At 43.2% G+C, this 24,976-nt stretch overlaps 1 protein-coding gene across 1 annotated transcript in view; it reads left to right on the top strand.

Moving 5' to 3' along the window:
• The window catches only part of LOC126336361 (farnesol dehydrogenase-like), a 75,976-nt gene that overhangs the window by 35,295 nt on the left and 15,705 nt on the right, over positions 1-24,976 (top strand). The window contains exon 4 of the mRNA XM_049999955.1: positions 16,136-16,265. Coding sequence (XP_049855912.1) covers positions 16,136-16,265 — 130 coding nt within the window. The remainder of the gene's footprint in view (positions 1-16,135; positions 16,266-24,976) is intronic.

The following is a 24,976-nucleotide window of genomic DNA, read 5'->3' as shown; positions in this document are numbered from 1 at the left end:
GCACCCAGGGACGTATCCTCTCCCAAGAGATGGAAAACGAGCGGGACACCATTGCAACGACGAGAAATCCGGCTAAAGGTCTCAATGCACGACAGATACAGTGCACCATGTAAGGCGCCCTTCCCCAGTTGGCTCGCTCTTCGGAACAATTTAGAATGATGGAGGTCAAACCCGAGAGGGGACCATCATATAAGGCCGAAAAGGTTGAGACTCCTTTTAGTCACCTCTTATGACAGGCAGGAATACCGCGCGCCTATTCTTACCCCCGAACCCGCAGGGGGGCCACCAGCTTTCGGTAAGGGGGTCTTGCTACAGACACTTCGACAATTTACTAACATGAAATTAAGCATATTTAAATCCTTTGTTAGTTCGCCTAAACAGGTCATTCCAATTTTTACACTTGTCAGTTCATGTCACTGATGTGGGTGTGCCAATTTTTCAGGCCAGCGGTTTGTTTCCCGTGTGCACGCCACAAGTACTGTGCTACCCATGTAGCTGCTTCCTGTGTAAAGTGCACCCCTGATCTATCGAGGGGCGTCCTACAACCTTCAACCACATAGCGTAGGTCGAGGAATCTAAACAAGAGGCTACGTCGACTCTGTGACGAAAATGGTTGTAGATTGTCCACTCGACTCCAAACCAAACTACCCCTGTCCATCATGGGTACGATGCTGCAGATCTTCAGCTTGGGTTCCACTCTTCGAGAGATGGAGGCCGCCTTCACAAATTTAGCCAGCTGTCGAAAGAACCCAAGGATTTCCTCGGAACCCCGACGACAGGCATCGTTGATGCCGACACGTTAACAATCTGCAGCTGGCTGCACCCTACACGGTCGATAGCCGCCGCAAGAGCCTCTTCCACATCCCGGACAAGTCCCCCCAGCAAGCACACCGAGTGAATGTTGAACTTATTCCCCGCACTAGCCGCTATGTTCCTGAGAGGCTCCATGACCTGCCTAACATTGGAGCTCCCAATAACAAACAAACCCCTCCCCCCACGTGCCTGTCCAGACCTTGCTGCAGGAGTGGCCACTATCCTGGCAGAACGTGCAATCTGTTATGGCTCAGCCTCCCCCCCCCCCCTCCCCAGCATCAGATAGCACACTGAATGTGTTAGCAATGTGCATGGGATTTGGCAGGAGCTGGCATCCCCCACGCAGCCTTCGCCTTGAGGCTCGAGACCTCTACACTGTCACTGCCACCCACACGGCCGGCTCAGTCGCACCTGAGGTCGGCTCCGACTGAGCTGTGACATCCCCCCCCCCCCCCCCCCCTACACATCTAGTACAGTAGAGGCTGCCCCAGGCACTCAATCCGCACCGCACCTCAAGGTGACACTCCATTGGGCACAGTCAACAAGCTCCAAAGCTTCCAGATGCGTTAGGACTGTGGTCATCTCCTCCTGCATCGGCACACGACAGACACAGTCCCTATGCTTCTAGTTAATAACTGATTTACTATAAAATACTTAAGGAAACCTACTGCCATACAAGGTTAACAGCTACTCTCAAGTTAGCAGAAAGGAACTCAATAATGAAAATAAAAATTTATGGTAGAAGCTAGATCTGTTGCTCATACTTTCGTATTCTCTAAATAGCCCCTAGTAGGAAAATAAGACAGTCCCCACCATTTTACTGTAGGTCACTATCTAGTGGTTATTATAAACGAATTAAACAGTGACCTATGGTAAGCTGCACCTAGTGATTATCACACGTATTTGTAATTTAAACAAGAGTTTACGTACACGCGAAAGTGACCTAATAAAACTATAAAACTGCTACCTCCAATGTATGTCTAAATGACACTAATAATCGCAAATACTGAGTATTGTGCATTGAATTAGTTGATAATCCCGCGTATTTAACGTTGGTTAACAATGTAAACAAATGTTTGCGTACACCCGGAACTGTCCTAAACAGAAACTTCGCTTATCTTATTCAGACACAAATAAAAACTGAAGAGTTTAATTTGTCACGTGCATCTGACACTATTCTATAGTATTTACGTGCATTAGACAGCAAAAACGATTAATTACTAGCTAAATTATATATCTTGTAACACAGCGAGCGAAAAGCGCTCGTAGCCGGCGTCAGGGCTGCCAGTCACTCCTAACCCATGGTGTCAGTGCTTTCGATGCGTTGTACAATAGTGCGCACAATGTTCAGTTAATAGATTCGCGCCATCTGAAAATGTCTTAGCATCATGACCGGTTTCGTACTCTTACTGTTTGTGTGAATCGGAGATAAGAAACACAATAAAATTATTTCGTTACAAGACACCTGCTGTATTTTACTGTCTAGTGTGTGATGCCAATACCATTACCTTTGACTTCACCATTACCAGTATTATTACCAATGAAACAGAATAAGGCCAGCAGTGTGCCAGTTCGCGAGTTCTAATCCGAGTTTTGTTTTCTAGTAATTTACATGCCAGTCTGACTTAAACAGATGGCATCACAGTTAACATAATGTAAGCTCTGTACATTCGCAGGCTCTGCTGCCGTAATCCTTTTCCTCTTTCTATTATGTGCATATCGCCATCCCATGATTTTTGTCATTAGTATCGCGTGCACAAGTTACAGAAGGGCAGTGCATTGGCGGAGCTATCACTTGTACTCAGGCGATTTATGAGAATAGATTTCCGACGTGATTATGGCCACACGACGGGTATGAACAGTTCCAACTACTATTCCACGTTCAGAGTCTATCACAGGGATCGTTCCATTTCGGAAATCGTTAGGGAATTCAGTATTCCATGCTCCACAGTGTCAAGAGTATGCCGAGAATACCAGATTTTAGGCGGTACTTCGCACTACGGGCAACGCAGTGGCCGACGCCATTCACTTAAGGACAGAGCGCTGAGGCCTGTGCACAGTTGTCAGTGCTAAGAGACATACAAGGCTGCCTGATTTAACAGCGGAAATCGATGTGGGACTTACGACGAACGCGTCCGTGGGTACAATGCGACAAAAACTGGCGCTAATGGCTATGGCACCGGACAACGGACGTTGAGTGCCTTTGCTAACAGCACGTCATCGCCTGCAGCACATCTCCTGGGCTCATGGCCGTATGGGTTGCACCCTAGACAACTGGAAAACCGTGGCCTGATGAGATCCAGTTTCAGTTGGTAAGAGCTGATGGATCCATGGCTTCGTGGGGTCTGGACCACACTCAAACCCTGCCAAGTGGTGAAAAAGGAACAATGCAAGCCGGTGATGGCTCCATGAAGGCGCGGGCTCTGTTACTTGGAATGGAGTCGGTCCTCTGGTCCAACTGAACTGACCACTGACTGGGAATGGCTACGTTCGGCTACTTGGGAACATGAAGTCAATGTATGGCTGCAGATGGCTCCAAGAAACGATGTAAATTTTGTCGATCACAATGCGCCATGTCTTCGGACCACAACTGTTCGTGACTGGTTTGAAGAACAATTTGGACAATTGGAGAGAATGCTTCGGCCACCCATATCGGCCGACATTAATCGCATAGGACATTTATGGGACGTAATTGAGAGGTCCGTTCGTGCACAAAATCCTGCAGCGGAAAGACTTCCGTAATTGTGGGCAGTTACAGGGGCAGCATGACTCAACATGCATTCAACAAATCGTTGGAAGTGCAGAAATATTAAGTCGATTTGCTGCACTACGCCGTGAAAAAGGAGGCCCGTCACGACATTGGGAGGTACCCACGACTTCTGTCAGCTCAGTGTATCTTTACGAGGGTTGGAACGTAAACATTGGCAACTATTTATTCACAACCGAGGGAAAAGAGTTACATGTTCACACCTGTTACTGTCGTTCAAAATAGTCTCCAGCGTTATGTAGAACCCGTTGCCAGAGAAGTGGAAGGCGTAGTATACCGTTAGCAGAGCCTATTCTGATGATGGTGCGAATGGAGCGGTCTAAAGTGATGGTTTTATCCTAACGCATTACGTTCCTCCATCACAGTCGCACAAGAGAATCACCACGTCAGGCGGTCAATGCACAGTATTACTGTTCGTTTTTGGAGCATCACCTGCGACCAGTTCCGCGCAACCCAACCATCGTTTTGCACGACAATGCGCGGGCGCATACAGCGCAAGCTGTGGCTGCTGTGTTCGGTCTATGGGACTGAGATTTAAGTCCGGGGAGTATTGTGGAAGGTACAGTACTTCCAAGTCCCCGAAGACTTGTTTCCGATAATGAAGTAAACACTTCGTGGCATTCGCTTCAGAACTGTTCCAGAGATTCGACAGGCGGTTGACCGCTCCATTCGCACCATCAACAGAACAGGCTCTGCTAACGGTATACTACGCCTTCCACATCGCTGACAACGGGTTCTACACGCTGGTGGCTGCTTTATAGGACAGTAACAGGTGCAGACATGTGAACGTACGAGGGTTGAAACTTAAATAGTGGCAACTATTTATTCACAAACGATAAAAAAAGTTACAAGAAATTGAGTGTCAAGTACGTAAAATGAGACGTAACAAATTCTTTACAGCCATACTTATTCAGAGACAAAATCACAGTTTAGTTTTGTTTTAGGTCGCAAAAAACTAAGATCATACGCACCCACTTGAGAAACATATAACAAAAAGAAGACCTTTAGTCACTTTTTCCTTCTGTCAATTGGGCTTGAAGAAGGAGTTAGGACAGCTAGAAAATAGGGACTCTCTCTTGGAGGAAAAGATTATAAAATATGTCGTTGAGGCAACAGAGGTCCCGAAGTAAAGACACTTCGCCGTATCACTACAATGTATAAAAGGTAAAACGCGGTCGTCCGCCCGCGCGTTCGCTAAACTGCCTTAGTCCAGGCACCAAACGTACAGTAGAATGTAAGTGGTAATGTTTTGTGTCAGCGAATGGTGGACCGTCAATGAATGAGCGCAGTGTGTACGACATGGTAACGGAATACTACTTAATAAATAGCGATGCCTAAAAAGACATTCGCTGTGAGATCATTTTGGCTACGTTACGCATTGGGCACTGAGTCGAGAGGAGGTCATCCAACCCGATGGAAGAGGCTTGTTCCCCTGAAGGGAGGTTCAGTGGTGATGCCAAAGGGCCACCAATTGCTGACAGCAACACAAAGACTATCGAAGCGAATGGAAGGAGGGCTGCAGCTTTGGCAGCAGCATCAGTGGCCTCGTTTCGCGTCAGACGATTTGACCAGGAACCCACATATACATCACAGTGCCTCCATCAACATTGAACAAGTGGAAGCTTTCCTGGACCCGTTGCACTGAGGGATGGACGGTACAGCGGAGAGGCTCTGAGGGGCACAAAAAGAGTCGGAGCAGGTGACGCAATTGAAATGCCTGTGTCGCCGGATTTACTGCGTGGCGCGATATAGGGCGAAGAGATCTGTTGTAAATACTGAGCAGTGTTCCAGAAGCCGATACCTAAAAACGTCGGTGCCAATGACGAAGGCACACCCGACACCACGGTGAGGTCGAGAGCCATCAGTGTGCACAAAGTCCTATCGCTAAGTTCCGTGAGAAGGTCGAGAAACATACAGCGATAGATCGAATCTGGAGCAGTGTCCTTAGGAAGCGAATGAAGGCCAAGGTGAACACGGGCCGTGGCACGAAGCCTAGGTGGTGAAGGATTCACATCCATAGGGCAGGTGGCAGGTAGCGTGAAGTTAAGCTTCCGGAGCAACAGCCGGAAACGAACTGCAGAAGATAGCAGAGGAGAGGGGCGCGTCCCATACTGCCGGTCAAAGGAGGCATAGGATGGGTGCCTAGACATGGCACACGAACAGCATGCTTACCCGTTGACGAGAACATCGTGTCAGACGAAATTATTTCTGTCTCTGTGATTTCCAAAGGAGCAACTGACGAGAGGTAGAGTTGCGTCTAAAACGAATAATTCTGCTGATAAACCTAAGGTCAAGTCCCATACTGCTTAGAGCCATATGAACCTTTTTTTTATGTTTTAGGGGACTGATAACATCTAACTTACCTAAGTAGTTCTACGGACATTACACACTTCCATGCCTTAGGCAGGATTCGAAACTGCGACCGTAGAAGCAGCGCGGTTCCGGACTGAAGCGCCTAGAACCGCTCGGCCACAGAGGCCTTGATAAATTCTTTAGCAATGCTGAAGTGTTTTCAAATGTTCCAGCCGGCGTTTAACTGTTCTGGTTTTACGTATTCGACCACCCCAGATGCTACAGCAGACCAACTAGCCGTTACGCCAGCGGCACTAAGTGCATTTCCGGGCACTGTGGAAACGCCGCGGCGAGGACAACTAAACAAGGACATTGTCGAAGATGGTGTTTAACGGTGGAGGGTCCAGCACTTGCACAGAAGGGAATTATCTACACCGAAAGTCGGTATGGGACCTGTACCAGAAAGGACTGTTACAGGAAATACAGAATATCCTAAGGATAGCAGCGCGTTTCGCCCCACTTTCGTGTAGCAAGCGCAAATGTGGCCCGGAAATGCTCTATAATAATAAAAAAACGTCTTAGTGTCAAGCTGTGCCATGCGTCGATGAGATGCATGGTCGTTCAGGTGGAGCACCTCACACACCTCAGAGCCCCATGTCCCTAGGTAAACGTTATACAACTGTCTACGTAACATATTTCCCTAGCTGCTCGTGGGATCAACCAAATAACAAGGCTCCTGTAGCCTGTCCTCCCGACTCTGTGGTTACATAGTATTTGTCATCAAATAGTAACAGAATGGTGGTCAGAATGTGTTTTTGAATGTGAAGAGGGCATCTTTCAGAAGGTATCGCCTTTTTACACTACTGGCCATTAAAGTAGCTACACCACGCCACGATGGATCCCAACAGCCTTGTATCAGTAGCAGGCGAGACGACAGGCATCTTATCCACATGGCTGCAACGGATCGTGCAGTCACGTCTCGATCCCTGAGTCAACAGGGAGAAGACAACAACCATCTGCACGAACAGTTCGATGACGTTTGCAGCAGCATGGACTATCGGCTCGGAGACCATGGCTCGGGTTACCCTAGACGCTGCATCACACACAGGTTCGTCGTTGAGTACACCATAGCAGGCGCTCCTAAGTGCACGAATGGCAAAACGTCATTGTTTCGGACGAATACAGGTATGGGATGCCATTGGTTACACGTCTCGGTAACCTCTTGTTCGCATTGATGGCACTTTGAACAGTGGACGTTACATTTCAGATGTGTTACGACACGTGGCTCTACTCTTCATTCGATCCCTGCGAAACCCTACATTTCAGCAGGATAATGCACGTACGCATGTTGCATGTCCTGTACGGGCCCTTCTGAATACAGAAAATGTTCGACTGCTGCACTGGCCAGCACTTTCTCCAGATCTCTCACCAATTGAAAACGTGTGGTCAATGGTGGCCGAGCAACTAGCTCGTCACAATGCGCCAGTCACTACTCCTGATGAATTGTGGTATCGTGTTACAGCTTGGATGGCGTGTACAGGTACAGCTGCCCATGCAGATTCGCTTGACTCAATGACCAGACGAATCAAGGCCGTTATTACGCAAGAGGAGGTTGTTCTGGGTACTGATTTCTCAGGATCTATGCTCCCAAATTGCGTGAAAATGTAATCACATGTCAGTTCTAGAATAATATATTTGTCCAATGAGTACCTGTTTAAAATTGCTACACCAAGAAGAAATGCAGATGATAATGGCCGGTAGTGTAGATTGAGAAAGCTGTATCTATTAACACCGTTCCATTATGTAGTTTCCAGTAAGTCACCATCCCCCAGGAAGGTTCAACCTTGTGAAACTCCGTTTCTATCCCCCAACACCTTGAACTAAAATAAAGGTGTTGACACATGTGGAGATCTACTCGACATTCCCAAAGAGTACATGGGAGATGAGTGGACTCAGGAAGTAATCGTTGATGGGCAAAACATATTGAAAAAAAATTCTGAGACCCCATCCAATCTGATTCTTTCACCCTCACCTTCAACAGCGAGCATATCGACACAGATTTCGTTCGCCTGAGTGTACAGCAATATGTCCCCCAACCGAATGCGGTATTTTAAATGCCAGTGCTTTTGGCACACCACCTTAGGATGTAAGGGTGAAGCCATTTGGGACACATGTGGAAAGGTCAATCATGACAGAGTTGGTTGCTGCTTCTCTCTGGAGTGTGTAAATTGCTCTGGGGATCACCCAGTCTGGAGTAGGAACATCAGTGTCTTCCTTGCAAAATGAAGAAACACAATGGAAAACAATGGAACGCATCCCATATGCTGACCGGAAGAAAATCTGTAAGACAATATAGCCTCCTACAGACACTATATCTTTTACTTCAGCCGTTAAAAATTCTCTTTCAATAGCCAAAGCTTCTACACAGGCAGAGGTTGTCAGTGTCAGTACCAGCGTTTGTCAGTGCAGTTGTTTGATTGCTTTATATGAGGTTCACAGGAGGACTAATGCTAAGGGCTTTCAAAGACAGGCGTGCAGTTCTCTGATGGTTTGAACGCTGTTCGATACGAGATAACCTCCCAGCCTTTAACGCGTTGAGCCTTCGCTCAAGCGAATCTATTGAGGAAAGCAAGGAAAGGTCAAGGGAATCGTTCCTAGACACAGTGAACCATTCCACTTGTTCTACAGAAGTATGTGCTTACCAGGAATCGCCCACATGGCTTCAGAGTTGTTTACCAGTAGCAGCAGTGTTGAAACAAGTGGTTCCAAACAACACCCAGACGCATTGCTCAGACGATGGAAGAGCATTTTGCAGCAACTCAGCCACTGCCAGCCATGATCTGTCTTTTCACTGTTACCGTGCTACCGTGCAAGTTGTACTGTTCAGAACTGTGGGTTCTGAAGTCAAACTATCGATTCCCCCTCCACCATGGAGAAAGTGCATGCAGTATCACGAGGCTCGGACAGTACAATCATGACCAAACCCAGTACTGCATGCTTCGACGTTTCTCAGCGGTGTCGAAGGAAATCAACTGTCTGCATATCAAAACAGTCGAGGTTAAGTTTCCCAACTCGCGGAGACAGGCAATTCTGATACCTCTCCTCAAGCGAGGAAAGGCTCACACATGTCCCAGTAGTTACCGGAGTGTCACCTTAACAAGCTCTGGAGTGCGTGGTTAACCGACACCTAGTTCAGTTGTTTGAGAATGGATGAGGAGTTGCCTGGTCCCCGCGTGAACTCTGGATTCTGGCTTTCAGTCTCACAGGTGTGGTAACCACGACAATGGACCAAAATCGCCAGAGGGCACTAAATATCGTGAAGTGCCTTAGTCACAGGTCTTCTACAGCAGACAGGACGTGTCTGCTCCAGTTTTACATGACTTTTGTGCGTTCACAACTAGACTATGGATGCAGAGTGTATGGGATCGGCGAGACCTTATCTGAAGATTACTGATGCTGTTCACCATGAGTGGATTAGGCTGCCCACGGGTGCTAGCAGGACTGTGCTGAGGCTGGGGAACCACCACTCACCATCTGGCAAAAGCTCCTCTTGGAGCATAAGGTCTATACGTTACTCATCGCTCTGACGTCTCCTGCATACTGGTGCTTGTCCACCTCTGGATCGCCTTTACTCCAATCGTCCACCAGCAACCATGCTGTTTGACTCCAGCACATGCTTCACGCACATCCCAATTTCTGTGGGGTATGTACCATCCCAAACCCAGGGTTTTCGTCCCACGTCGCCATGGTTACTGCAGCGGCTCAGAGAAATTTTAGATTTGGTGAAATTTTAAATAAGCGCTCCAACTATGTTTCTACGGATGGGTCTCAACAAGGGGACTCTGGGTAAATAACAGAGCGACCAACAGACTGTCTCCTCGAAGTCCGACTGCCTCGAGAATTGTATGCGCGGAATTATATGCGATCTCGTAGGCACTGTGTAAGTAGGCTGATTAAGTTTTTTTATTGGTAACGCCGCCGCCACGTAGCGCTCTGTATGAAAATCACTGGCTGTGCCGTGTGGAGTCTGTGGCTGGTTGGCATTGTTGTAATACTCGCCATTGTAGTGTCGGGCAGCGGCAGCTGGATGTTAACAGCGCGTAGCGTTGCGCAGTTGGAGGTGAGCCGCCAGCAGTGGTGGACGTGGGGAGGGAGATGGCGGAGTTTTGAAATTTGTAAGAATTGGTGTCATGAACTGATATATATGTTATGACTATTAAGTTTGAATCTTTTATTTAGCTGGCAGTAGTGGTGCTCGCTGTATTGCAGTAGTTCGAGTAACGAAGATTTTTTGTGAGGTAAGTGATTTGTGAAACGTATAGGTTAATGCTAGTCAGGGCCATTCTTTCGTAGGGATTTTTGGAAGTCAGATTGCGTTGCGCTAAAAATATTGTTTGTCAGTTTAAGCACAGTCGTGTATAAGTTTTTCACAGGGGACGTTTCATAACTGGAGTAGGTGAAACGTTGTTCAAGTGGTAATTTCCTTATCTTTTCCTATTCTCTGAGTACTAGTCCCTTAATTATCTACAACGCTTGTTCCCAGCTGAATATCGGGGCAGCCTACATGTTGAAATGGTGGTGTCTTTCTAATGTATCCGCCGTCCGCGGATAGGAAAATCTCAGAGTGTGAGTTATAGCGTTTTTATTTAAAACTAAAGTCTTTCTTCGAAATTTACGAAACAATATTCGTGCGGTAGGACTGATCCTCCAAGCCCACCAATAACTAAATCAGAGATTCTTCCAAACAAACTGTCTGTAATAACCATACAACTTCACCAGACCAAGCTCCGGGCGTCTCGTGAAGAGCGGCGCGGAGTCCACGCTGCCGTCACCTGAGGGCGAGGGCAGGGGGCGGGGCGAGTAGAGGCTCTGCGAGGATTGCTCCGGTACGCTGGCGGCGGTGGACGATGGCACCAGAGGGCTCGCTCGGCGTGAACCCCCTCTCCAGACTCCTGCGCCAGCCTAAATACTGCTTGGCGCATGGATATGGCTGGCTCTATTTGCAGTCACGTGTCGAGCGGAAAGAAAGAGGTCCGCGGCTGTAGCGACCTCTTGCGGCGCCGTGGACGCCTCCTGGTGGTCTCTGGGAGGTGTCTGTGTTTCCGGGACGACTGGCCAGGCTGATCCCTACTTGATCCGGGGCCCGCTGTACCGGTCTGCTTCGCGGGAAGCGAGAATTGCAGGCGCTTAGTCTGGACACAGTACTTTCTGCTGGGTGTTATAGCGCATAGGTATTGCAGGGAATGAAAGGGCGGATCTGGCAGCCAAGGAGGCGTGTTGTGATCCTCAGTTAATTCAGCGTTTCATCCTACTACATGCTAAAACCTAGTTGTCGTGGTACAGAGTCTTGCGTCACTGGAAGTATGAATAGCTGGAGATAACACATAATAACCTCCGTCTAGCAAAGCCCACAAAGCACCCGTGGCGTACTTTTGTTAAGCCTCAAAGATGGGATGACCCCCTCCTCGCTCATTTATGCGTTGGTCACATCCCTATGACGCGTGACGTCTTGCTCCGGGCGGAAGAACCTCCAATGTATGGTGCTTGTGGTGTACAGCTTACTGTACATGACGTCCTAGAAAGAATGACCCGATTTTAACTTGTAATAATATTGAGACAAATGCCATAGCGCTAGATGTAATCGGCATGGTCCAGAGTTTCAGAAATAATCCGTTGGATGTCGCTACGAGCGCTGACCTGGAGCGTGCAGCCATTCACGCGCAATATGGCGTCCGTGCAACAGAAGGCGTATTGTGTTATTGCATTTAGTCGTAAATCAGTGATCGCATTTCATATTCGATTTCGTTCTAAAGCACCATCATTAAACAACTTTTGATGTTTGTCAAGCAGTTTGGAGAAACAGGGTGCCACTGTAAAGGCGTAAGTCCTGGCCGGCCACGTGTTCCTGAACAAACAGTGGAACAAATTCGACGAGCATTTGAATGGAGCCCCCGCAAGTCTACGCGTCGTGCTAGCAGAGAACCTGCGTTACCGCGCTTGACAGTGTGGCGTGTATTACGGCGTCGTTTAGCCCTCAAACCGTACCGATTACAACTGGTACAAGCTCTTCGAGATACTGACAAAGTGAAGTGAGCTGACTTTAGCAATGCTATTCGAGAGAACATGGAAGAAGACACTTTTATGTCACGGTTTACAGTCAGTGATGAGGCAACTTTCCATATTGGCGGTAAGGTTCATCATCATAATGTGCGTATGAACACGAACGTGATTCACCAAAAGTGAATGTTTTTGTTTCGCAAAGCAAGGTTTATGGACCCTACTTCTTTGAGGAAGAAACCGTAACATCTTGCAAGGCTACGGAACTGGTTATTCCCACAACTTGACGCTGACAATTTCATCTGTCTGCACACGTTTTTGTGCCAGTGCAGTGGTGCTCCATCTTGCTGTTTCATCAATGCCAACGTACCTCAACGTTGGACAGGGCGTACAGGATCGCGAGACCAGATTTTACACTCTTGGCCTCCTTGGTCCCCTGACTTATCCCCACAGGAATAAATCACAGGGTGTGACATTGATGAACTAAAACCAGAATATCAGCTTGTGTAGCTTCGGTGACAGAAGACAGCCGGATTTATCCCAAACTGATTGTACGGTATCGGTTATATGTCGTCTGTGCAGCCAGTGGAGGACTTACTGCCCATTCATGATGGATTTTTATGAACTTCTTTCATTTCTGAGTGATTTAGTATGCAATTTGTTAGAATTATTTATTAGGAAGAACGGCTTGACACTATTTTAAATCGGTTCATTCTTTTTGGGACACCCTGAACATCCTATTTTATTATGACTGAACATTACTTAACATACCTACCGCTGCCCTCTGGTCGGAAAATAAAAGAAACGAATGCGGTGTGAGTAGAGTTCTTAAAATTTCAGGAAGCAAGTTGGAAATTTTTAAGGAGACGATTGGATGAGTCAGTCAACATGTTAACACTTTACAGGTTATTTTTCCTTCTGCCTTTCCTTTAGTTCTTCCGTGATATTAACTCTGGTTTAGCCCCAAATGTAACACCTTTCAGCCTTTGCCCATTTTCTTAAAGCGTGTGAGATGAGTGAGTGTATGAGTGAATTCAAGAGCTGGGAGTGAGTGCTTGTAATTTCATACGCTCCCTCTTCGCTGTGTGATACACACCTAACAAACTTTCGAACAGTATGCCCCAAGGTATGTCATGAAAGTAGTGTACGTTAGAATGCAGCACAGCAGCAAACCAGCTAAAAAAACAGTTGCTGAAGTGCAGTGCAATGCCATCCAATGAATAGCTACTATGCTCAGCACACCATAGTTTAAATTATTGTCTTCCGCCAAGTGCAATGCGGAGAGACACGTTACAAAATAAAAGCTCAATTACTTAGTGTCTGATATATCAATCAGTAACATTTAAAAATTGTATTATGAACCCGAATTTTATCTATGACGACGATGCCTAGAAAAATTCATTTCTAATACTCAAAAATTAGGAGTCCATGGTAGAGTGCCAGGCGGTTTGAGGCGTCATGTCACGGACTGCGCGTCCCCTCCCGTCAGAGGTTCGAGTCCTCCCTCTGGTGTGTGTGTGTGTGTGTGTGTGTGTGTGTGTGTGTGTGTGTGTGTGTGTGTGTGTGAGTGTTGTTCCTAGAATAAGTTAGTTTAAGTAGTGTGTATGTCTAGGGACCGATGACCTCAGCAGTTTGATCCCATATGAATTCACAGACATTAACTCTGCTATGATCAGTGTTCAGATTTATAGACTCGCCACTCCTTTACCATTTCATTAACGTATTACAAGCCACGTGAAAAGATAATATTGCTTATCCCATCTCGACAATCAAACTAAGCGACTCAAATCAGTTAAGTAAAACTGCCCTGTTTTCTAACCCGCCTGGATAGGCGGCCCGTGGGTCTGCTCCTGAAAACTGAGGGTAGGCCGAATGTAGGAAGCTAGGAGCAGGTGAGGTAGAACAATGCGTACATAGTAAAACCATTTTTATTTGTTTTAACTTTAGCTGAGATGAGCACATAGGTCCAAAGCTATACATCAAGTTTCAAAGTTACAAGTAGTGGCTCACCCACTATGAACTAGACACAATGTTGCTTGGTCGTCTGCTCGGCATCAAATGGACTGAGTCTGGAGCGGCGCTCCTAGAGCTGCACGGCGCTGGCTAGAGGGCGCTGTCGTCGGTGTCGGTGTTGTAGTGCCAACCAATAAAACTGCACCTACGCCGTGGCATCGTAACTATCGATAGCACATACCGAAAATTTGCGTTTTAGAAATTCATCACAAATTATGCACGAGCAAGCTATGCAGCGACAACATTACCTAATTGAAATGAAATGATCGTATGGCATTGTTGGCCGGGAGGCCCCATGCGGGGAAGTTAGGCCACCGTATTGCAAGTCCTTCTTAGTTGACGCCACTTCGGCGACTTGCAAGTCAATGATGATGAAAGAGACAACACCCAGTCATCACGGGGCAGAGAAAATCGCTGACTCTGCCGGGAATCGAATCCGGGACCCCGTGGGCGGGAAGCAAGAACGCTACCTCAAGACCACGAGCTGCGGACATTACCCAATTATCTTCACACTTCTAAAACCACTTATGCAAACTTAGAGGACGTTTTCCTGGAAATACAATTTTGTTATATCTGTGTTTGCTAATTATTCCCAGACTGCTCAGTAGCGTGATCGATACGAGATTCGGATGCTCCATAGGCAATGGCAACAATACTGACAACCACACAACAATACTTGTACTGGAAACTCTGTGGCATAACATATCCACCACTCAGAGCTTCTGCCTGAAAAAGTATCCGGTGTAAAAGTCAGACTCACGGAATAAAAAGAGAAACATCACTTTCATCGCACACCAAAAACAAGCTAGAAACCTTACAGAGTCAACCAGCATATTTGTTCCTCCTATGTTCATCTGGTGAAAAGACCACGAATGTAAAATTAGAGACTGTTCTAGGGAAGCCTGTGTGTGAGTTTCAGTTCTTCCACACGAGTGAAACAGAAAAATTTGAAAGTAGCAGTACCCTCCGCAATACACCATGTGATGGCTTGTGACGTGTAGGTGCAGATATAGAGCGTAGGCCATTCTATAACTGCTGGCAGTTTTTCCCGTTTGTGAGTCACCTCGAACCAGAGCTCTTTAAAAGCGGCTATCACTATGCGAGATGGCAGCCAAAGTTAACAACTGCAACCGCAACATCAGCCAAAAGTGTATGGTATTCAACGGACTGTTGCTGTTAAGTTTCGCACAATCTATACTCTTGTATCACTTGCGAAAAGTCTGTCAATCATATCCCGATTACCTACAGCGAAGTACTGAGTTCCTACGTGTATTAATGATGTCTGACAGGTTATTAGCAGACAGAATTAACAGCCTCAATACGTTGCCGTGAATCACGCATGGAATTACTTCTAAAACATGTCGATGATTCTTCCCCAACCAAAATGACAATCTATGATCTCCCTACCAAGAAATCCTCAATCCACTTACACACTTTGCTTGATACCCCATATGGTTACGTTTTTGTGGTATTAAGTCAAATGCTTTCAGCGGGCCACGTGAGAAAAATACAACAGAGCCACAAAATTACGGAGGTCTATTTCAGACTCGTAGTTTCTTAAGTCTAAAATAAGTGTTGCACATCTAGGATTACTGATTGAGTTCACCCTTGTTGTAGACAGGTCAGTCTTCTGATCTCTCAACTATTGGGCACGGTTCCTCGTTTGAGTTGATCTACAGAATGCAGTAATTGGGAGACAGGTTGCTTCATCTGCAAATTCTTTGTATAATTTGAATAATATCTCAGGGCCGGTGGTAATCCCTTTCAGTTTTACCAATTTCAGTTGCTTCTCAGCACCAGTGACGGTAATATCTATTTAATTCACAACACTGCGAAGACGAACGAGACTGGAGCATTACTCCTGCGATTTCCTTCGTAAAGCAAAATTTGAAAACCTTCTGCTTTTCCTTTGTTACCTTCAGTTTCGGCTCCTATGTCCACCATCAGTGTCTGGAGAGTAACTTTGGCTCTCAAAAGGGTAACGCGTGGAGCCTTCAATAAGTAACGAGCAGATTCTTGTCGAAAGTCCAGTACACTCTGGGCACAGTTACAAGCTGTCAGTGGTACCAAACGCTTGGCATTCAGGACTGCCTATCCATACCCCTATGCTTTGTTTTACACCTATTGTGATATCTGCTTCTGATGAATGTTTCTCTATTACTATTAAAAGGTATACATGTCTCTGTTTATTAGCCTCGCCTCCCATGTGCCAGTAAATGACTCTGGGAACTCGATATACTTCGCTAGCAAGGTGGCTGTGAAGGCACTGCTCCAAGGATTAAGAAAGGACTTGGTTGCAAGGAAAAGCAACATACGAGTTGGAGTAAGTACAGTTCAGTACTGCACACTATAAATACAAGAGCTTATAAGAGCGTATGAGTTACCTTTTTTGCCTTCTTATTTTTAATGAATACATCAATATGACCTCAACAATATAGATCTGGACTTTTTCTAAAGGTATCAATACCTTCCCTTAGCGCCTTTTAATGATATGCAACACGTTGAACAGAATGCTCCCTTCTTGCCACATGCTCATAGGATCAGGTTAGGAAAGCCACTACACACAAACTTAACTTTGAAACAGTTTCAATGTTTCGAAGTACCAATGTTCTATTAACGATATAATTCACATTTATAACTGTTCAAATTTTACCCAGGGGAAAGTTTCAGCAATGGCGTAATTGACAAGAACATCTTAGTAACCCGTTTCATTCCAGAACATAGTAGTGCCACCTTTATAGACGTACAAAGTGTATAAAAATTCAGTGTATAGTAATGCCAGTGCATAAAATTAGGAAAAACAACGCCAATGTATAACAAGGCATGTCATTTAATGATACCTAATATTGTTTACAATACTGTTTCCATCACTCATTGTATGTACAGTCATCTGCTTTTAAATTGAAACAGCTTCATTTTATTTTTTTCAGTTGGTGATCAACACTGTAAGTGCACTGTTTTATTTGGTTTTTGACTCACAATCTTCAAAATGAATTCGCATTTGGGAGGACAATGATTCAAACCTGCGTCCGGCCATCCTGATTTAGGTTTTCCGTGATTTCCATAGATCGCGTCAGACAAATGCTGGGATGGTTCCTTTGAAAGGGCACAGCCGACTTCCTTCCCTAATCCGATGGAACCGATGACCTTACTGTTGGGTTGGTTGATTTTGGGGAGGGAACCAATCAAAATGAATTATATGATCAGTGGTGTACTGTTGTTTCGTTCAAATGAGAGTTTAACACTTCCTGCTGATTGTTATTACCCTTTTCTCCTGAATATTCTTCCAACACTCACAACTGTGATAATGCAAAGAATGTCTCCTAAATTTTTTATCGTTTTTATCATCAGGATTAATGTCAGATAATCAGATATATTTTAAAATTATAGTAAGTAAAGAACAAAAACCACAGACAGCAAGACTGTCTGTTGCTGATAGCAACAGGTGTGTAAATATCCTGTGTTGACCAATATTCCACATCATGTTATTTTGAAAATTATTTTCTTTTGTGTGCCATACATCTTTCTCACATATTTTAAACATGTTATCAGCATTGCAAGAGAAAGATGGAAAAGACATCTTGCTTACATTTTCAAAACCACTGCACATCTATTTCAGCGTGATAAATAGCAATGTGAAACACCAAATTCATCTACATATTATGAGCCAAATAACTCAAAATGTTAATGCGGTCTATAGCTATGCATAATTGAAAAGCCATAATTTTTTGTTTTGAGGACAAATTTTAAAGAAGTGTGTCTAAGTTAAAAATTGGTAGGTCAATTTTTTGCTTACTAACTTTTGGTGTGCTGCATTCTATCCACAAACTATCTTTGCAGATGATCAACTTTAGAAAGGTACTCTCTGTCACTAGCTAAATTAACAAAATTTAAATTTGGTAAATGTTTATCTACTGAGTACTACTAATAAATTACCCTTTTTCCTTAACCACAAGTTCGTAACTTCCTTCTCTAGTCTGAACTACTAGGTGGTGTTTGTAACTATCTTTATTCCTAAATATCGTTTCTTTCTACTTCCAGAGAGAAGTGATTGACCTTAGAAACAAGTTTTCAATCGAACAGAAATTGCAATCAAAGTTTTTCTGTGCCAGGGATAATTTACCAAAAAGGCACAAATATTAGTATATAAATGTAAACTTATTTTTCGAACTTCATTAAATTTAAATGCTTCATGCTGTTATTTCTTGAACGAACACAACCTTATCAGTAAAGCCTAGGAAGGTAATGCCCCAGGCTGTATTAAAAAAAAAATTCACTTTCTAGCACATACATTTTAGAGGGAGGTATACAGAAAAACAAATGTGCCAACACAATATTACACCTGTATTTTTTTTCTCTTGTGTGGAATGACTTTCCTGTCTCGAATGATACTCCAGTAATATTCAGCCAGCATTGTAGGCATCTACTTTCTTTAGCAAATCCTTATGGAATGTTTCTACAGTTTGACTTCTTCACACAGATTTCCAGCGATAAATCGGTTCAGAGTCCAAGAAATGTACTTGTAATGACATGTTGCAGCCGTTACCTTGATAAGCGTTCATCATTTGACTAACTACGTTCTTCTTGGAAGAGTAGTTGCAATTACAATGTTTCATGACACTTTCCTAAAATTTTGAAAATGCTCATGTTTCTGCTTCAATCAGGCACGATTCATAATGTCCATCAAGCTGAAGTTTCTGATCCTAGTGTTTTATTCTAACTGTTGAAAGATGAGGAAATTGTTCAAAGGTGTATTTGCAACCAGATATGCAAATCCTCTGCCAGTTTGACCCATCGCTGTGGCAAACTGTTTAATTAATCCAAGTTTGACGTGAACAATTGTAAGGAGGATATCTTTGAGGTTTTCACTCTCTTTCGAAAGTCTGGTAGCGCCCACTCAAAGTTTCATTAAGGCCACTTTTTTTCTTTTATGTGAGTAGGATGGTCGTGACTGGAAAAAATGTTCGTCGTCAGAGAAAACCAGCGTGTTGTGTCTACCTTTCATTAAGCCAGCAACATCGTTGAAATAAGTCAGCACTCCCCCCACCCCTTGATGATGACTACACCACCACCACCACCAACATTTAAGACTATGCTTTTCAGCGTTCAGTCTGGAGCATAGCCCCCTTATAAAATTCCTCCATGATCCCCTATTCAGTGCTAACATTGGTGCCCTTCTGATGTTAAACCTATTACTTCAAAATCATTCTTAACCGAATCCAGGTACCTTCTCCTTGGTGTGACCCGACTCCTCCTACCCTCTACTGATGAACCTGTGATTCTCTTGGGTAACCTTGCTTCTCCCATACATGACCCCACCATCTAAGCCTGTTCGCCCTGACTGCTACATCTATAGAGTTCATTCACAGTTTTTCTTTGCAGGTACAAGTAGATGGGAACAATGATTTCCTCGTTGTGCACACCCTCCTGCCAATCATCCTAGCTACTTTCATACCCCTAACCTCAACCTTGTTGATAAGGTAACCTGAATCCACCCAGCTTTCGCTCCCATACAACAAAGCTGGTCGAAAGATTGAACGGTGCACAGATAACTTAGTCTTGGTACTGACGTCCTTCTTGCAGATGAAAGTAGATCTTAGCTGAGCGCTCACTGCATTAGCTTTGCTACACTCGCTTCCAGTTCCTTCACTATGTTACCATCCTGTGAGAATATGCATCCTACGTACTTGAAACTGTCCACCTGTTCTAACTTTGCTCCTCCTATTTGGCACTCAATCCGTTTAAGATTTCAGAGCTAGATCAGAAAAGTAACGACTATTGTATGAAGGTTACTTTCGTTTTGGAGATGCTAATCTTCATACCATAGTCCTTACATTTCTGATCTACCTCTGAAATATTACTTTGCACACTTTCAATAGAATCTGCCATCACAACTAAGTCATCCGCATATGCAAGACTGCTTATTTTGTGTTCACATATCTTAATCTCACCCAGCCAGTCTATTGTTTTCAACATATGATCCATAAATAATATGAACAACTGTGGAGACAGGTTGCAGCCTTGTCTTACCACTGAAACTACATGGATAGTCAGGCAACAGTTAGAGTTGACGGTAAATTGAGTTCATGGTTCATAGAAAATACCTTTAGTTGCTTGCAAAAGTTTGCCTCCTATTCCATAATCTCGTAGAACAGACAATAACTTTCTCCTATGAACTCGGTCATATGCCTCTTCTAGATCTATAAAGCAGAAATACAATTCCCTGTTCCACTCATAACACTTCTCCATTATTTGCCGTAAGCTAAAGATCTGGTGCTGACAACCTCTAAGAGGCCTAAACCCACACTTAGTTAAGAATCAATTGGATGAAAATCACACTCGCACTTTTCTTTCAACAATACCTGAGAAGATTTAACCCCCAACACTGATTAAAGAGATACCTCTGTAGTTGTTACAATCTTTCCTGTTCCCATGTTTAAAGATTGGTGTGATTACTGCTTTTGTCCAGTCCAACGGAACCTGTCCCGACTCCCAGGCCATTTCAATTATCGAATACAGTGGAATGTCAGGTCTTAAATGGCTATACAGGATGAGTTCCGACTTAATTTCATCCACCCCAGCTGCTTTATTGCACTTAATCTATTGACATTTTCTCCACTTCCTCAAATGTGATCCTATTTCCATCATCATTCCTATCCCATTCTCCCTCGAAATCTGAAACATTACTGATCGTATTTTCACTTACATTGAGCAACTCTTCAAAATATTCCCTCCATCTGCCCAAGGAATCCACAGGATTCACCAGCGGTTTTCCTGACTTGTCCAAAATACTTGTCATTTCCTTCTTTCCTTCTTTCCTTCTTCGAAGACTGCTATTTACACTCCAGAATGGTTTTCCAGCAGCTTGAACCATAGTCTCCAATCTGTTTCCAAAGTCGTGCAGAAGGTAGGTCCGATAATCAACGTACTTCTTTCATTTCTCGGTTGTTACTGCCACAATATTCATTACACAGAAATAATAATCTATGATATAGTCTTCTGATGTTACGTTCTCCGTACCATAGGTACAGTAACTAACATACCTTTTCTTTTTCTTTTCTGCTAATTACTAATTTACAACGACGGGTTGTGCAATCTACCCAAGATGTCGCAGGAGAAATGGGCAGTATTCAAAAATATGACAGGTCCAATTATTCGAACAAGAAATTATAGTAAACATGGCCTCTGTTTGTAACTCTGAAGTGAATACCTTAACTTTTTCACCTTTGCTGCTGTGAAGCACATGACGTCTAAATTGCACACCTTGAGAGCTGTGAGCACGTAGTAAGTAGAGCCCATGTTTACTACACTTTTTTTGCTTCGCGTGGTCGTTCTTGTCATATGCCTGAATGCTAATCTTTTGGGACATCGTGTACGTAGTGAACATTTGGTTTTTCATGATCTCCAGCGGCTATTCCAAAATAATGTACGTAAACCGTCTCTAAAACAATTTACATTTTTCTTTCCATTAGCTGCAAATGTGCTCTTCACAAATGTAATAGGAATTGTCAGGAAGATGTGCACCACAGCGCCGACGAGGAATTTCCTAGGTAAACAATGTAGTAACGTATTTTTCATTTAACTCATGCAATATAAACGCATTCCTATTTACTCCATTACTCCTCAATAAATTACTTGTCATTTCTTGTATTCCAAAAGAAAAAAAGCGGAACTTATCACTTCAAGCACAGTAACACCTGAGATTTCTCGACAGTGTCTAGGAGGTTAGGTCTGATGAAATTCGTATTTATGAGGGTACACAATAGCAATTGGAGTACGTACATGTGAATATCAAAACAACTGTTATAAGTGTAGAAATTAATATTGGCACTATTATTTAAAAATGTTTCACTATTGACCACAAATAATGGCTTTCTTATTACTGGAAAACTATCCCTGACAGTGAAAGTCTGGTGATCTAAATTTCGTGTAGAATCAATGTAGATCTGAAAACACTTTTATCCCAGAAATAAAGGTAACATATTTTGATTTCTATAAAATGTGACAACTGTTCTACAAGAGTTCTATCAGCTAGCTTATGGAAAGAAAACGTTTCCACAAACTGAAGAATAGGTATATATTTAAAATAAAACAAGTGTAGTACTTAGTTTCTATTGTGATAAAGCAGCTCATTTATAACCATATGATGAAAAAAACGTGTTTCAAGTTCTTTTCAGCAGATTCATATGATTACTTCTTTCCGTTATCTATTTTTAAGCATTCTGGCCGGCTGGGTTGCCCGTGCGGTTCTAGGCGCTGTAGTCTGGAACCGAGTGACCGCTACGGTCGCAGGTTTGAATCCTGCCTCGGGCATGGATGTGTGTGATGTCCTTAGTTAGGTTTAATTACGTCTAACCTAAGTTCTAGGCGACTGATGACCTCAGACATTAAGTCGCATAGTGCTCAGAGACATTTGAACCAATTTTTTAAGCATTCTGATTCCTCAAATTACAATTCTGTACTGTCGCTTCATAGATTTCATGTCTTTCTTTAGAGGATGCAGGTAATCTTTATCCAAGAAGCTAGACATACATCTTCATGTAAAACCTTTTTTACATGTGTCATACCCCATTCTATACTCGAAGCCCACCGGAAGACAATAGTTACTTATTTACATTACATAAAACTGAACACTACATACTTTCGACCATGTGAACCCTTCTGTAAATTACAGTGTTCTTCCTTTCCACCATTTCTTAGCAATCTTTAAACATGTGTGATACTTTTAAGAAATGTAGCAAATTTACAGAAAATTATAGACACAATAAATAACCTAATTTTTTTCTGTGTTGTATATCAATTTGTATCACATTCTACAAAGCACAATTGCAGTCATCAGCTGAACGATCACATATTTAGGCTGAGAGAGTGATGCTACCACAGTCAGTTTTAAAGAAGCATAATGAAGGCAATTTCTCTTTTTCTGTACCATAATTCTGGATATCATTTTTCCTTCTGAACTCTAAACAGTTGTGATATATGTGCTGTGATGTACACAAGTTGATGATAGGCGAGAACAACTTAATTATCCTAAGTATGCTTCTGTGGGATGAAAACTTCATACAAGAAACATATTTCTATTTTCATTTTAAAAAATATGATATATAATTACCCTGTCATGAATTACATATGTTGATTTGCTCATTTTCCTGGTTCCAGTTTTACATAAACAAATTGACTCAGTTGCTTAACCACATCAAAAAAGTTTCTTTTCAATTTAAAATCTCACCAATAAGTTTAAAGTTCCATACTTACTATGAATGTCAATAAATAGAAATGAGTTACATAAGAAGTGCACCAGAATTCCACTAACAAAATTTCAGATGGTGATGAAGGATATTTTCTGAATATTGTCACTGTTGGCTGTAGCTTTTAAAAAGAATTAAAAAAACTGAATTCCCTACATTTCTCTTGGATGTTCGTTTTATTTCTTGACTAGTAGTTGCACTTTAGATGAGAACATCTGTAGATATCACTTGCATCATCAGTTCTTTATTAACAATAAGAATTGTATAGGTAACGAAATACCGCCACTGGGAACCCACATTTATTTTTCAAGTCCACTCAAGTATTGTAACTTCTATTTGACCTAAATATATCTGTAATAAAGTATTCGTTACTTCCGTTTTGTTGAAAGCAGTAACATTTTTTGTGTGATTCGTCAATAATGCACAAGATGAAACTGAAGAAACAGTGCGTGAGCGTACTGCATGTTTATAGTGTACCCACTGAATTCCATAAGCCCACACTATTCCCATGGGTATGTTCGGTCAAATATTTTGTGTGTTTGCTGTCCAGTACAGCTCTGTTGTATTTTATAGGAATGCCTACTCTGACATCTCTGTTTTTCTAATGGATGAAACTAAGAGATTCTACCTGATGAAATTGTGTGTGTGTGTGTGTGTGTGTGTGTGTGTGTGTGTGTGTGTGTGTGTGTGTGTGTGTGTGTGTGTGTGTGTGTGAGAGAGAGAGAGAGAGAGAGAGAGACACACACACACACACACACACACACACACACACACACACACACACACACACACATTCATTTTTTTTCTTTTCCCAGCAGCTTTACACATTTCTCCTAGAGGTTCGATTAATTATTATTTTTATGTATAGTAGACGTGCTATTTGATATCCATTCATGGGATATTATTTTCTCATTTCGGTAGTCACATATTGGTGAACAGACCTCTGAGGAAAATATCTTGTACTCCTATACATTTGTCCATTTTCTTTCATTCAGATTTACTCTTAAACAGTCTACCTGTATGAATAAATTTAGGGAAGCAACAACATACTGTATTTCAAAATTACTTTCAGTAAAACATAGTAATTCCACACTATGCATTGAAATAATTCGTTTACTAATTTATACAAGAAACAGGTGGAACTCTCACTTCTCGAAAACATACAGAAGGTTTTACAGGTGCACACTGTGAAGAAAGTTTGTAGTGTTTTTCTTTTCTTATTTTTGTTTTCACAGTCAGTCCCCGCCCGAAAAGCTACTATCACAAGAGGGTTCAGTTTGTAATTTATGACGATAAACTAATTCAGCTTTCAGCTTTTAAAGTTCAGATCAGTTGTTTTGAAACTGTCATGTATACCCCTAGCTCTCTAGAAATTGCTATCAACCCTGATTCCGATACATATCAGTAAATTTAAAAGACATGCAACCAGCACAAATACAGATCTGATTACACTGTGGATATTGAAACTATTTGGAGCAAATCAAATTACGTCCGACAGTTGTCTGGCAATTTATTTATGGAATATGGAGCTAACATGATAAAGTCCTTGAGCTTGACATGGTCAAGAATGTGAATAGCGTTTTCAGCTTTCAGGGCAACCTTTGTGTGTCTAAATCGCGAAGTTATAAAATAATATGACCAGAATATGATTGTTAACACAATCGAAGCTAATCTAAAATGTACTGAAAAAATATTGTTCATGTAATACTCATTCCAGGTCAGGAACAGGGCCATTGCGAGGTGTTCTGTCGCGTTGGTAAAAAAGGAGGAGCGTAATTTTTCAGTT

This window comes from Schistocerca gregaria, chromosome 2 (assembly GCF_023897955.1).
Source record: "Schistocerca gregaria isolate iqSchGreg1 chromosome 2, iqSchGreg1.2, whole genome shotgun sequence".
NCBI classification, from domain to species: Eukaryota; Metazoa; Arthropoda; class Insecta; order Orthoptera; family Acrididae; genus Schistocerca; species Schistocerca gregaria.
Note: the sequence above shows the minus strand (reverse complement) of the source record. Positions and strands in the feature narration are given on the sequence as shown.